The following is a 14,799-nucleotide window of genomic DNA, read 5'->3' as shown; positions in this document are numbered from 1 at the left end:
TTACGAAATGGCTGGCTGGTGGAGAGAAACAGGGCGACCGTCAACCCGCTCCCGTGACGTAAAAGGCTTGCCGTAGAACATTTCTAGAAAAGGAACATCATTCATCCGCGGTTAGTCTCATGTCGATCCCTCCCGGGAGTTGCACCAGTCGACATGCCAATGTGACCGCCCACGCGACTCATTGGCCTACCCACCGGACCGACACATTCAATGCGACCCTTTAAAGGCTTCTCGGCAATGATGGATGGTTCGATGAGCCTGTAGGAGAAGAGGATCGTCCGAGTAAGCATCATGTCACTGGTGATAATCGCGCGGTGATCCCGCTCTAAAGTATCCCAATCCCACGTCGCCTGCGTTATCGATACAGGAGACGCGTTATGGGAACTCCACCCCATAATAATCGATCGGCTCAGACGGCATCTTCTGATGGAGAACCAGCGGCGAATTCTTCGGTGCTACCGTCATGGGCACGCTCCGCATTAGCTGCTATTCCCCATAACTTTGTGCCGTTGCATTTTGCGGTGCCCCATGGCGAAACAGACTACTCACATAAAGTCTCCAGACTTGCGGGATTGTGGGTTGCATATAAAAACCTGGGGTTCGCCGCGATAAGCAATTCTTCCCACCAGCCTACCTACAGACAGGTGTCACTGACAACCTTTTCTCTCCCCTCTATATCCTATATACAATTTTTGCTTAGCTCTTACATCATGGGCAAGAGCCGTCAGAACTCGACCACCACGGTCGACCGTGAGAAGGATGAGATCCAGAAAGCTATGGGCCACGAAAAGGCAGAGTTCGAAGCCCTTGAAGTAGCTCGTCATGGCGGTCGTGAGATCGACGAGCTCATCGATGACATGGAGCGCCAGCTCGATGAGTCCGGCGGTCTGAAGAAGGGCTTCTTCCAGGTCCAGTTCGCTAACCCCAAGCACTTCACCTGGCTCCTGGTAGCCTTCGCGTCCATGGGCGGTCTCCTCTCCGGTCTTGACCAGTCTCTCATCAGCGGCGCGAATTTATTCCTGCCTGACGACCTTGGCCTCACTGAGCATGAGAACAGTCTTGTCAACTCTGGCATGCCGCTTGGCGCTGTTGGTGGCGCGCTGCTTTTGTCGCCTGCGAACGAGTACTTTGGCCGAAAGGGCGCTATCATAATCTCTATTATTCTTTACACTATTGGTGCTGCCTTGGAAGCTGGTTCAATCAACTTTGGTAAGTCGTCTGTCTCCGCGCCATTATCCTCACCGTGCTGACTAATCAGGTATGATTGTCTCATCACGTGTCATTCTCGGTCTCGGAGTCGGTCTTGAAGGCGGTACAGTCCCTGTCTACGTCGCTGAGACCGTTGAGCGCCGAATCCGTGGTAACCTCGTCTCTCTGTACCAATTCAACATCGCTCTGGGTGAAGTCCTTGGGTACGCTGTAGGCGCCATCTTTCTCAACGTCCCCGGCAACTGGCGCTACATTCTCGGTTCATCTCTCCTCTTCTCGACCATCATGTTCTTCGGCATGCTCTTCCTCCCCGAGTCTCCCCGTTTCCTCATCCACCAGAAGCGCCACCTCGATGCCTACAAGGTCTGGAAACGCATTCGCGGTATTGAGGACCACGAATCCCGTGAGGAATTCTACGTCATGAGTGCCTCTGTCATTTCGGAGGAGAATGCTGTCGCTGAAGGTGCCAAGAACCATCGCTTCCCTTGGATGGACTTCTTTACTGAGCCCCGTGCTCGTCGCGCTCTTGTCTACGCCAACATCATGATTCTTCTTGGCCAGCTCACTGGTGTCAATGCTATCATGTACTACATGTCTGTTCTCATGAACCAGATTGGCTTTGACAAGAAGGAATCTAACTACATGTCCCTTGTTGGTGGTGGATCTCTTCTCCTCGGTACTATCCCCGCCATCTTCCTTATGGAGAGGTTCGGTCGACGCTTCTGGGCTATCACTATGTTGCCTGGATTCTTTATCGGACTGGTCTTGATTGGTGTCAGTTATCAGTTCGATGTCAAGACTCAGCTTCAGACTGTTGAGGGTCTTTACCTCTCCGGCCTCATCATCTACATGGGCTTCTTCGGTTCCTACGCTTGTCTGACCTGGGTTGTTCCCTCTGAGGTCTACCCAACCTACCTTCGAAGTTACGGAATGACTACATCTGATGCTCTTCTCTTCCTCGCCTCTTTCGTCGTCACATACAACTTCACTGCCATGCAAAACGCCATGGGCAGGACTGGCCTTGCTCTGGGCTTCTATGGTGGTATTGCGTTCGTTGGTGAGATCTACCAGATCTTCTTCATGCCCGAGACCAAGAACAAGACTCTGGAAGAGATTGATGTTGTCTTCTCTAGACCTACCATGGATATTGTTAGGGAGAACTGGGCTGGTGTTAAGGAGACTACTCACCTCCTCCTCACTGGACATTGGCACAAGGTCTTTGTCGAGCAGGCCATGACTGATCCCAAGGATCAGGTCCAGGTCTCTCATGCTTAGATGATTACTATGACATTGGTGAATAGGTCTGCTTATTTAACGTTGATGATACCAAGAGTAAATAGTTACTATTAATGACAAAACTCGTTTCAAATAATTATGCTGTTGTTCCTTTTGAGTGACACTTAAACCCTGAGACGAGCGACAGTTCAATGTCATGCCAAGCCATGCAATCGAATTGCTTGAAGTATTCTAAACTTGTACAGGTATTAACCAAATTAAATTATGATCTCTCTAAATTATGTTGACCTCTCTAAGTGTGTCTGTCTTTAGCGATAGAAATCATCCTTTTTAGCCTGCGTGCGTATCCCGACCCCGAACCCATCACCTCTAAATAATCACTTTAGCTTTCCTCTCCATCATACCGATTGACGCCACGATTCTGTAGTTGCGCCTGGAACAGACTCTGTGGTTCAACCCGTTTCCCCGTCTCTAGCAAGGTAGCATTGCCCTTTGGTTCGTTACCGTTTTCTCCGCACCCAATGCACCAATTGATGCCGGTAGGCGGGGATTCAAACTCACAATATCCATCAATGTTCCAGCCAACACCGCCATTGATGGACCAACCTTGCCCCGTACCCTTGATATTGCGGTTCACAAAATACGTCGCGACCGAGGTATCTTCTACCAGTAAACCCTGAGCCCATCTCTGATGAGGATATATAGTCTGAGAATCAGACTGGGTCTTGTGACGAAGAACAGCATTCGGGCCAGGTGTTAGTGATCCCGTGGCGACGGAGAAGCATCGCGCAGACGAAATGCCAACCTGCTCGCAGTCTTGAACAAGAACTTGTGAACCTTGGATCATGATGTCAAAAGGGAGAGCGCTCCCCGAGATATCTTTATCTCGGTTCATGGTAGTGTTCTGGATGGTGATGCGAGAGGCGTCCTGGTCAATCTGGAAGAACTTGTTGAAGCCCTTGAGAGTGAGACCACTAGCCCAGCTGTCAACTGTCCAAGATGGGAAGCGAACGGCAGCAGAGTTGCACGTCTTATCAGTGAGAGGGGCTCCAGAGCAAGTGTCAGGTACCTCTATGGAGAGGTCCCGAATGCCCATCTCGCTGTTGGATTCAGGAGGGGTATAGACAATGAGCTCTGGCTGCAGATAGTCAAGCTCAATGTTGTCTGTCAAGGGTATCTTGAGGGTGATATTGTTGCCATAGACACCGCTTATCTGATTTGGCGTCATGAACCTTTTATTCTCCTACATGAGATTAGTACATACACAGCTACAAGCGAGGAGGACTACATACCGGTATCCAGGTTTGGGATGCACCGTCTCGCACCAGGTTGCTCATGCCATTGGCCTCTATCCAAGACTCTGTGGCTATTCTAGAGACATAGACTAGCTGGTCAACCGCGAAACCACTGCTGTTAACGACCTCAACCGAGGACGAGCCGATGGGAACGTAATCATTGGTAATATTTGACCTGAACCCATATTTGGGCTTGACAGTATTGCTAGAACCAAGCGTGAAAACAGGTACAGACGGTTTCTCACTCAGTGACAGGACGGTCTTACCACCAGCAGACCCGGTGACGACAACATTGCCGGAGAGGTTCAGGCCTGCAGTCATAGACCATTTACCAGCAGGCAGGATGACAGAGCCACCACCTGAGGAAGCAATACTATCAATAGCAGCTTGTATCGCCGGCCTCACATCGACACTATTATTAAAAGACACAGTGATGTTGGGGGCGGCGATGTTGGGCAGTATGATAGCAGAGTTATGATACCCAGCAAAGCTAAAGTCAGGGATGACATCCCCACGAGAACTCATGACTGTTGTCCAATCAAACGCATGGTGCTTTTTCTTAGCCAGCGTGAAGTAGGTAGCACACGTAACGGTGACGGTGACGATGATGAAAATGGCAACGACGGAGATAATGGTCCAGCGAGAGAAACACTGTCGAGGAAGAGGCATTGGGTAAATTCCAAAAAGGGTAATAATTCAGGTGGGGGAGTAGCAGCGCTGCTACTTATGTCGGAGCGAGGGGTTATATAAACTGTGAAAGGCATGGGGCAGCATTCGGCAAAGTGTGGCTGGAATGAAAAGTGACATCTAGAACCCACTGATTAACTTTAACAGTCAAGCATAATCGTCATCACTGGTTGGTTAGTCTCCCCTTGGAAAAAGTATATCATAAGTTGCGTCATTATTGATAGTTATTGGATCACTGTTTATGCTGCCCAAAAGTGTGAAAGAAATAAGATGCTAGATGTGGTATATCGGCGAGATCTATCTGGCGCAGATACCGATTGAGTTTATTTAACTGAATCGCCATCGGAATTCAAGCAGATCAGACACTACGGATATATTCTTACACTTATGTGAGGGGTCTCACTTGGTCCTGCGTTAGTGTCGTGACTGGAATGCATGGCGTCGGGAGGCGACCTTTGTACCGCGGGACGGGCTGTAGCGGTAATGTCACTGTGTCTTGATATGGAGGTTGATTTGATAAAAGGAAAATCCTGCTTCATGGTAAGCCAACGGTTAGTGACAATCACCGTTGTGTAATGGGGGAACGGGGATAGTGAGACACGCGGCAAACCGCAAACGTGGGATCTCGGCGAACTCAGTCCACGCGACCCCGAACACCACTTAGAATTGAGTTAAGTAAATCAACGGTTTTAGCAAGGTTGCCAAGGGAACTGGATTTCTGTATTCAGAATATTGAAAGATGTCCAAGCTTCTGCCGAGGCTTACCTAATTAGACACTGTATGGAGTCATGACACATACCCAGAAGGCGAAAAACGGTTGCATCAAGCACTATCATGACCGATTGAGTCTGGTAAATTCATGATGCCATTAAATATTATGCTAATTAACATTTGGGTCTAGTGGTCTATAGCTAGTAATCTATACACTAGCGAGGGGGGGAAAGAAAACTCAGGACCTTGATCCTAAATGACAAAAAGACTTAGGTAAATTCACATATATTTAGGATATCTTTACTAAGTTCAGGATATATTTTACTGAGTTTATTTTGACACCCTACATTAATGTCTGGTGTTTTCTTGCTCCCCGAGGACTAGCATTCTACATCTCCTCGCTCGTCCTTGAGGCGACAACGCTCTGGCTTGGCTATTGCCTCATCATCTAGCAAACTTTTCAACAACAAAGGCGCTTCTCCCTTTTCGGCCGCAGATAAATCATCAGCTTCAACTTCAAACAGTTTCGCCTCTTCATCCGTTATCTCCACTTGAGGAGGAACGGGGCCAGAAGATGCCGTGACTCCAGACACACCCCAGACTTGACTTCCCAGATTGGTGGCAACCTTGGTGAAGATGATGACACTCATGACTGGTGATACACACTTGTTGATCAAGTATCCAATCGCAAGTTTGTGCCCTCGTTTTCGTAGCTCGGGTTCAAGGAGGATTGAACAGAGGAACCAGAGAGAGGGCAATTGGCCAACCACCAACATAGGTACAAGCTTGATAGCAGAGACATGACGAACACAGCTTGCGATGAACAAGGCAGTGTTGAGAATGCGGTAGTATACCAAGCTCAGACGGATGACTTCAACAGAGGCAGCAATGCGAGTCATGGTGATCATCTTTTCGCCAGCCAAATAGAAGTAATTGTTGAAGTAGGCATTGGAGCCCCATCGACGTCTTTGGCTTAGGTAGTGGAACAGTGACTGGGGAGCAACTGTTTCGCTGACGGCATCAGGGACGAACAGGGTGCGTAGATGTTCGCCCTGAGACAGCATTGAGTAAGTTAGTCGCCTGTCAGTGCCCTAGAGAATTTAAGTTAGCCTTGTGGGGAGACTACGGGAAGTGGGAGGCAAAGAATTTTTTGGGGGGCGGGGCTAGGGGAGGAAAGAAAACTCAGGGGCCTCAATCCTAAATGACAAAAAGATTTAGGTAATATAGCCTAAGCTTAGGATAACCTTTGCTAAGTTTATTTTGACACCCTGAAGTAAGGTTTCCTGTTTTCTTGCCCCCTGAGGGAGGGCTAGGAGAATTTGGGGGGGGGGGGGGTTGCAGTCCACTTACAAGGTATTGAACTTGGTGGTTAATGACTAGTTCACCGGTAACAGGTTCGGCGTATTTCCGAATAGCTCCGGCCATTTCTGGTCTCACTGCGATCATGGTGATGCAACCAGGTAAACAAGTGACTTTTCCAATGAACCCTTCGGCTCGCCGTCTGACATACTGTCCAAACGTGTACTGAAGAATGTTAGACAGAGTTGTAGATGAATAGGTGGACATACCTGAAACTGTTGATAAAGATTCCAAAAAGACCATTCATATCCAGGTTCAAGCTCAACCAGGACAAGTCCACAAGCAGCAATGGCCTTGTCATCACGAGCAAGAGCATTGGCCAGAAGAGCGACAGCGCCCTTGTAGATAGTAGAGTCGGCATCAGTGCAGAAAACCATATCAAAGCCCTTGAAGTCCTCGCCCTTGGTCAACTCAGGGAGAATCTCGTCCCACATCTCCTTTCGTAGAAGCTTTGTGTACAGAGGAGAATTCTCACGAGGAAAGTTAAAGAGGTCGTGGCAGAGGATGAGGGAATCCTTCTTGCCAGCGTTCTTGACCTTTTCGATGACAATGACAGGGACATCTTCCATAAAACCGGCGAGGACGTTCAAAACACCCTTCTTCCATTTGAGGGAGACGTAAGGGCGTTGGAACTCGCGGACCATTCTCGTCATGTGTGATCGAACATCTCGAGGCTTGCCATCGAGGATGACGACCATGACTTGCTTGTGAGGCTCAACACCATTATCTCGAAGAGAGAAGATAGTCTTGACGATCTGCTCCTCACTCTCGGAGTAGGCAGGGATGAGAGACAAGATCCATTTTCGGCTGACAGGCTTTGGTGGGTACAACTTGTCATGGATAGCACGATACATCATCCCAGTGGGTGACAGGATCGCAGATAAGAAATCCTTGCTCTTGACGAACAAGATGACGATGAAGATCAACTTGCTCTTCCTACCAAGGAAGGCAGTGATCGCCATGCAGATGTTGATAATGACGATGATTCCCATGAAGGCGACTCTCTGGTTGCGCAGATCCCTTTTCGATAGGATCCTCGCAGGATCGACAGGGTCGTCGATCTTGGGATAACCGCATGTCTCAATGCTGTCATTTGCATGCACTGGCGCCGGTGCAACGAATTTCGATGAGACGATCTTTGGGGGGAGAGAGGTGGCAGGGCTAGGGATTTCAGGGTCTGTCTCAAGAGGGCAGATACTCTCTTCACTGGTGGTAGAGAAGAAAGAGTCCTTTGATGGAGAGACTTTGAGCTTGAAGGGGTTTTCTGTGGGAGGGGAGAAGAAAGGGTCTTGTTGGATCTTGGGCTCTTCAGGTGGTGTAGAGGGTTGCTCTGAGATGACATTGAGAGTAAAGAACGGGGCATCTTTCTTGTGATGGTGAACATGATCATCATCACCAACAACAGTCTCTGCTGTAGAAGAGAAGGAAGTGTTGTGCCATGATCTCATATACCGCATAGGAGGACGGTCAGGAGCATGTAGGGTTTCATTGACAAACTGTTTATCAAAGTAAGCCTTCTTGGCCTCGAAGGAGCACATGGCACTTCTCGGCCGTGTACTTAGAGAAGCCATGTTTTTGATAAGAAAAAAGGCGTAAAAAAGGGGACTGAACGAGAGAAAGGAGGAACTGGGGGAGGAATTCAAGACATGTCCTTCAAATCAACAGCTCACTTGAGGCAAAAAGATCATCCAAGCAGGGTCCCCCCATCATGACAGCAGGGAAAGGGTCTTGGCAGCATTGAAATCCTGGCTTCGCCCCTGTCGAATTCCAGTTCCCTGGGCCGTTTTCGACCACGTCGGCCACCCCATGCATCCCACACGTTTGTCATTGAAAGGATATGAGAGAGTAAGGGGAGGCAAAAAGAAAAATGCAAAATCTCTATCATGAATGACGAAATGATCTAGGAAAGCTTAGTATATCTTGGCGGGTCTTTAGACTAGTTAATTTTGACACCCTCTTCCAAAGTCTTAGGTTTTTCCTTCTGCCTAAAAGCCTGAAAGCAGATCAATACTGAAGGTAGCAACGCCCAGGAACAATTCCATCAACGTCGAGATGAATATGGTTTCGTTGATCATTGCTCCTTTCATCATGGGTGGTTAAATGGGTGGAGTGTGCTGTTTAGACTGACATTCCTCAGATATCCGGAAAGGGCGTTTTGTCCCGTGTGCCCCGTGTTCCCCGTGTGCCACACCGCAACGCCTCGCAGAATTTCAGAGACAGGGTGAAAGACATGGCGTTTTTGTTAGCTAGAGATGGCCTAGTTTAGTCCTGATTCGTGCCGTGGGGTATTTGATAGCGAACGGCTTTACCTACGTCAATGGCGGGATATGTTTAACCGATGAGACTCGGAGAAAATCTCGTTCACGTAACTAAACGAGCTTTCTACAGTATTTCCAATTATGTACAATAGTCATGAAAAGTCTGCATCCATGCAATCGAGAGGTTCCTCGAGGACCCCTTCCCGGGTTAAAGACCCTTTCTGTTCAAAGATAATCTGACATGTCTTGCTTGGCAGCATTCTCTTAAACTCTGAATCAACTCTAGAACACTTCGCTACCACATGGCATGAAGAACTGAACCCTCCATCGTACGACAGACCTGACGATCACATAGTCAAGACCTACCGAAAACAACTGCCTTGTCCCAGGAACAAAGGCGCCGATCCCCGTTTCTCACGTTCTGCACCTGCATCTGCAGCCTGCACGTTGAAAAAGTGCTGGGGCCTATGTGACAGGTCAAGTTTAGGCAGGTATGTGATAAGTGGCGTACCCTAATTGCGCCATATGGAGGGGGAAACGATGAGAACGGTCTGTTTTTTGTTTAGGTCCAAGGTCGGGCCTTTGTTAAAGTAGTGATCTACCTTGGCAGGCTTTGTAAAAGGGTTCGAATTAGAGTTATCTCAGGGCCTGGGTCCACATGCAGCGCAAGGATGGGGAATCGGAAATAGAGGCCCAGGCAAGAATGTCACTCCCATGACCCGAATGTCACTGCTATACAACCCCTCACTTGTTTATGGCATGGCCCTGTTATTTCCCTGATTTGCCTCAATTAAAACTGAAATAAACAGAAATTGATCTGGCATTAGCTCGCGCGCGAGTCTGTGCACTGGATCTCCAAGACATGGTGCCCCCCGATCGATCCAACCTATGCCCCAGCACAAGGTCGATCGCGTGTGCATCGCGTGCACTCTAAAATCAACTGTAACATATCATAATGTGCCGGAATGCTATTGCCACTGTCATAGGCATGTAATAGGATTGGATTTCTGCTTGGCGCTGCATTCCTCGCTTGCGCACTAGGGACCACTAGCACTTGTTGCCGGCCGGGACTAATCGCCACTTTCTTTTGCTCCGGCCGTGATGGTGCTTAACCCACACAGTGGCTGCGGGAGCCGCCGCTATGTCTGTGCTGTGCAGTTCGTTCATATCGATCGAAGAAGCCTGGGCGCCTTGCCCCATTCGTACGGGTTTTGCGTCTTCTCGGGGCGAGATCGTGAGAGGGAGGGTTGCAACATCTTGGACTAGGAGACTTGAGCCGACAGATAGTCCGTTGAGCTATTCCTAATGCTGTCGAATCTAGACTGGTTACTCATAGCTCTCATCGAAAAACTGTTCAAAGTTTCTGCTTTTGGTTGAGTATGGAGATGATGGAGCGAAAACTTCGATCAAGAAGCGTTTTCAGTATCAACTAACAGTCTATAAGAACTCAGCTTCCAGCAGCCTAATTCACTTCTCATCACTCATCTCATCAGCACAATCATCTCTTCAGAGTACTTTAACACACTCTTCACTCCCCTCCTTGTCTCACCCTCCCATCATCACATCTTCTGTCACTATCCACACACTCTTACATCAACAATGCCTATCGTTGCCACTCTTGTCCAGAGACCTGCTCCTCGCAGCAAGGTTCTCCCCCAACAGACCAAGACCAAGGCCAAGCAAAACCATGCAGCCAAGACTTCACCCGCCAAGCCCTTCATGGCACCCACTGAGGCTACTCCTCTTGTCGCAGTGATCGGCGTTGGCTTCGTTGGTACTGGTCTTGTTGACTCTTTCTCCTCCAAGTATGAGATCATGGGCTTTGACATCTCTGAAGATCGTCTTGAGTTCCTTAGAGGAGAGTTCAGCGCTCGACCCAACGTCTCTTTCACTTCAAACGAGTCTGATCTTGGCAAGGCTACCCACTTCCTCATCTCTGTTCCTACCCTTCTTCGCTCTGACCGCACCATTGACCTGTCGTATCTTCGCTCTGCTCTTCGTCGTGTTGAGCAGTGGGCTCGTCCTGGCTGCACTGTTGTCATTGAGAGCTCCGTCTCTGTCGGTCTCACTCGCGAACTTCTTGGTCCCATTGCTAAGGCCAAGGGTCTCTTCGCTGGAATGTCTCCCGAGGTAAGCCGAGCCATCTACACTATCGTACCATGACTTATACTAACAAGTACTAGCGCATTGATCCCGGCCGAGTTGAGCCTCCCATGCGATCCATCCCCAAGGTCGTTTCTGGCCTCGATGATGTCATCCCTGGATCTCTCGACGCCGTTGTCCGTCTCTATGGCCGCGTCTTTGACAGCATTGTCCCTGTCTCCAAGCCTGAAGTTGCTGAGATGTGCAAGCTCTACGAGAACTGCCAGCGCATGATGTGCATCGCCTATGCCAACGAGATGGCCGACGCTTGCAAGGGTCTTGGCATTGACGCCTTCGAGGTGTCTCGTGCTGCTGCCACCAAGCCCTTCGGTTACATGCCCTATACTCCTAGCCTCGGAGTTGGTGGTCACTGCATCCCTGTTAACCCCTACTACCTCCTCTCCAACTGCGAGTTCCCCCTCCTCGAGGCCTGCGCCGACAAGATGAACAAGCGCCCTGCAACCCAGGCTCAGAAGATTGTGGATGAGCTCCGTGGTACCAGCAAGACCAAGCGTCGTGACTCTGGTATTGATCTCAGCAAGCGAATCCTCGTTGTCGGCATGGGCTTCAAGGCCGGACAGGACCATCTCGTCAACTCTCCTGGTCTTCAGCTGGCCAAGGAGCTTCAGAAGCTTTCCACGGATGTCACCTTCGCCGACTCTCTGGTGAAGCAGACCGCTGTCCCCGAGATTCCTCGATTGGCTGATGAGGACTGGACCAAGGAGGAGCTTGAGAGCTTTGACATGATCGTTGTCAGCTTCAAGCAGTGGGGCATGGACTTTGATGTCTTGGACGAGGTCTCTGTTCCTGTGCAGATGTGGTGCCAATAGACGGTTCAAAAAGCTTGATATAGGCGTTCTGGTTTCTGTTTTGGTTTGCTATAATACACTAATGCCTTCATTCTTAGCATAGGTAGAAGTAATAATCATATGTTAATACAAAGCCGTTAAAATAATTACTTCCCCCCTAGTGACTTTCTTTGCTATGGGATGACTGCGGTCTATAGGGTTAGGATTTTCTTTGCAATTGCAATAGTAATTCTTCTTGATACATTCAGACCAGCTTTGCGTTGCACCAATTCGTGTTGATAGCCTTATGGTCATCACGTGAGACTCGACGGACTTGAATTGTTCCGCTCGCATGAATGTAATATCCGCCAGTGACACGGACAAGAAAGTAACTTTTACACAATTTCCGCCTCATGCGACATTGCACTTACAGTACTCAATTGACCATTGGCTCAGTGCCTGGTTATCGGCCAGATTACACTACGCATGATGCGACTGTAGGGACTCGTCACGAGCCTCTTCATGGAAGAACTCATAGAAGCTTCGACGGCTGATTATGATACGACTCTACCGAAGATGAGTCCATGCGCCAAGATGTTGCCAAGGTACTGAGGTGAGTGAGGGTGTACAGAAAACGCCATCAGCACGCCAAGATGTCAAAGGCTTGCCAAGATCTCGGCTTACGCCGCGGTTCCTGCCAAGAGTCACCAATTACAGGGCTTGGACGACGTAGCCCAAGATGTTGACAGTTGTTTCATCTCGTATTGCCATGTTTGGTCGCGTGACCATGGCGATGTATAAACAGTCGTTTTGTAAGTGGCTGACTTTGCCAGTCTTCTGACGCAAGAGAACAAGGCAGCGGAAATTAGTATTTGCTTTTGAGTCATCAGTACGACAAAGAACTAGAGGTCTTCTAAGTACAGGTCAAAGCTTAGACTAATCACAGGAGTCACTGATCAGAGAGCGAAAGAAGTAATGTAAAAGAGAGTATTCTCCGTCAATTAATGGTATAAAGTACTATAAACAGCTTTGACATCGGTATTCTATGCAGTCCGATCCTCTATTTTCATCCCAATCCCCAAATGATTGTTGCATGTAATCAAAAAGAACGATAGAGCGTCAAGCCCTCAAAGGTATCAAAAATCGTGAGTAAGATGTTTAGAAGTGAGGGGCGTTGAGGGCGAGACCCATGAGACATCCACCGATAAGACCAGCGATGGGGATGGTCATGATCCAGGAGAAAACGAGGAGGAAAACTCGCTTCCAGTTGACGGCCTTGAGGCTGCCGTTGCAGAGACCGACACCGACGGTGGCACCAGTGATACACATGGAGGTGGAGACAGGGAGCTTGTACTGAGAGAAGACGAGGACGGTGATGGCAGCACCCATCTCCATGGAGGAACCACGGCTGGGAGAGTGGTAGGTGATCTTGTTACCCATAACTAGTGAGAGTTAGTAGTTGTTCAAAAGAGACGATATGATTGAGACTTACCCTTCATGATATTGTAACCGTAGGTGATGAAACCGATGCAAATGGTGGCAGCGACAATACCAATCTGCCAGAGAGGAACCTCGGCCTTCTTCTCGGCGGGCTTGCCAGAGTGCCAAGCAGCGTACATACCAGCCCAGACACCGACAGCGTTACCGACATCGTTGGCACCGTGAGCGAAAGAAGCAGTGCAGGCAGTGATGACCTGGACGAAAGAGTACAGGTACTCAACCTCGTTGGGGTACTTGGGAGCGTGCTCGTAGACACGGGCCATACGGCGACCCTCGGGAGTAGCCTCAATACCCATCTGAGCAGTGTGGATGTCGTAGTGAGCACCGTAGAGAAGAGCGACGACGATCTGAGCGGGGATGCGCTTGACGAGGGCAATCAGGTTGTGAGTCTCGTGGATGGAACCGGCACCGATGGGGTTGGCGTGGAGAGTGCGCATGGCCCAGCCGAGAGGTCCCTTGCCCTTGCGGAGGTTGGCGTGGTGCTTCTCCTCAGCCTTCTTGAGCATCCTTTGGTAGTCCTCCTGGGTAGACTCGGAAAGGTTAAGGTGCTGCTTCTCGTTGACCTCGGAGCTGGGGGCAGCGGCGGGGGTAATCTCATCGTCGCTGATCTTCTTGGGGCTGGGGTCCTCAGACTCTTGGGAGACGGAGACGTCATCTTCCTCGGGACCGTGCTGAATGACGGCGTAGTTGGGAACGCGGGCGTTCTCAGCATCAGGAGGAGCGGGGCGCTTGAACAGGAGAGGGCCCTGGACGGCATCCCACCAGCGGAGAGTGTAGTCCTTCTTGATGACGACGGCGTGGACGAAAGGCACGAAGAAGATGGCAGAGAGGAAGAAGAGACCAAATCCGACACCGAGAGTGACGGAGGCGATGTACCAAGCAGGCTTCTCAGCGAGTCCAAGACGGGGAGATCCCTTGTAGACGATGGAGAGAGTGCAGATGGTACCGGCGATGAGGAAGAAGAAGGGAGAGGTCCAGACAGCCCAAGGAACAGGGTTCTTTCGGACGTGGACAACGAACTTGACGAGGGAGAAGATGATGGCAGCAAAGCAACCAGCGATAGCAGGAGCCATACCGAGACCAGCAAAGATAGCACCGAGACCCTGACCACCGTTCCAGCCCCACTCGACCTTGCTAGCACCAACAGTAGCGATACCGACACCAGCGAGCGACGAGATAAGCGAGTATGTGGAGGAGACGTGGGCGTTGTGCTTGGTGCACCACATAACCCAGATGGAAGCACCAGCCGAGGCACAGGCGAAGGCGAGGAGCTGGACACCGGCGTTGTCGCGGAACGACTCCATGGGGATGATGCCGTTCTTGATTGTCGAGGCGGTTCGGGCACCGACTGCTAGGGCGCCGAGGAGTTCGAAGATACAGCAGAGCACCATGGCTCCTCGGTATGTGACGGAGCGCGATGAGACACTGGTAGCCCAAGCGTTGGCGACATCGTCTGTGAAGAGAATTGTCAATATCCCATGAAATGTCATGTGAAGATGAGGGGCTACATACTGGCACCGTTGTTGTAGGCCTCAAGCAGAGCGAAGCAACTGCCAATGGCAAAGACGTAAGTATAAGCCTCGAGAACCATTGTGACGGATCCTGGCTGTTGTG

General features: G+C 49.9%; 5 protein-coding genes across 5 annotated transcripts; 2 read left to right on the top strand and 3 right to left on the bottom strand.

Annotated features, from left to right (window-relative positions):
* Positions 1-710: 710 nt before the first annotated feature.
* Positions 711-2,484, top strand: FPRO_14548 (uncharacterized protein; the record flags this gene model as incomplete). The annotated part of the gene is made up of 2 exons (XM_031219587.1): positions 711-1,209; positions 1,259-2,484. The coding sequence occupies 2 exons, from the start codon at positions 711-713 to the stop codon at positions 2,482-2,484; spliced, it is 1,725 nt and encodes a 574-aa protein (XP_031085330.1).
* Positions 2,485-2,827: 343 nt separating this feature from the next.
* On the bottom strand, positions 2,828-4,409 carry FPRO_14547 (uncharacterized protein; the record flags this gene model as incomplete). Its single annotated transcript, XM_031219586.1, has 2 exons — positions 2,828-3,688; positions 3,738-4,409. The coding sequence occupies 2 exons, from the start codon at positions 4,407-4,409 to the stop codon at positions 2,828-2,830; spliced, it is 1,533 nt and encodes a 510-aa protein (XP_031085329.1).
* Positions 4,410-5,518: 1,109 nt separating this feature from the next.
* On the bottom strand, positions 5,519-8,068 carry FPRO_14546 (uncharacterized protein; the record flags this gene model as incomplete). The annotated part of the gene is made up of 3 exons (XM_031219585.1): positions 5,519-6,229; positions 6,489-6,662; positions 6,707-8,068. 3 exons carry the CDS (start codon positions 8,066-8,068, stop codon positions 5,519-5,521), a joined length of 2,247 nt encoding a protein of 748 aa, XP_031085328.1.
* Positions 8,069-10,354: 2,286 nt separating this feature from the next.
* On the top strand, positions 10,355-11,727 carry FPRO_14545 (uncharacterized protein; the record flags this gene model as incomplete). The annotated part of the gene is made up of 2 exons (XM_031219584.1): positions 10,355-10,885; positions 10,939-11,727. The coding sequence occupies 2 exons, from the start codon at positions 10,355-10,357 to the stop codon at positions 11,725-11,727; spliced, it is 1,320 nt and encodes a 439-aa protein (XP_031085327.1).
* A 1,116-nt stretch (positions 11,728-12,843) lies between these two features.
* FPRO_14544 (uncharacterized protein) lies at positions 12,844-14,776 on the bottom strand (the record flags this gene model as incomplete). Its single annotated transcript, XM_031219583.1, has 3 exons — positions 12,844-13,127; positions 13,178-14,638; positions 14,698-14,776. 3 exons carry the CDS (start codon positions 14,774-14,776, stop codon positions 12,844-12,846), a joined length of 1,824 nt encoding a protein of 607 aa, XP_031085326.1.
* Positions 14,777-14,799: the final 23 nt, after the last annotated feature.

Source organism: Fusarium proliferatum, assembly GCF_900067095.1.
Source record: "Fusarium proliferatum ET1 genome assembly, contig: FPRO_scaffold008, whole genome shotgun sequence".
NCBI lineage: Eukaryota > Fungi > Ascomycota > Sordariomycetes > Hypocreales > Nectriaceae > Fusarium > Fusarium proliferatum.
The sequence above is the reverse complement of the archived record's forward strand: the minus strand, read 5'-3'. Positions and strand labels throughout refer to the sequence as shown.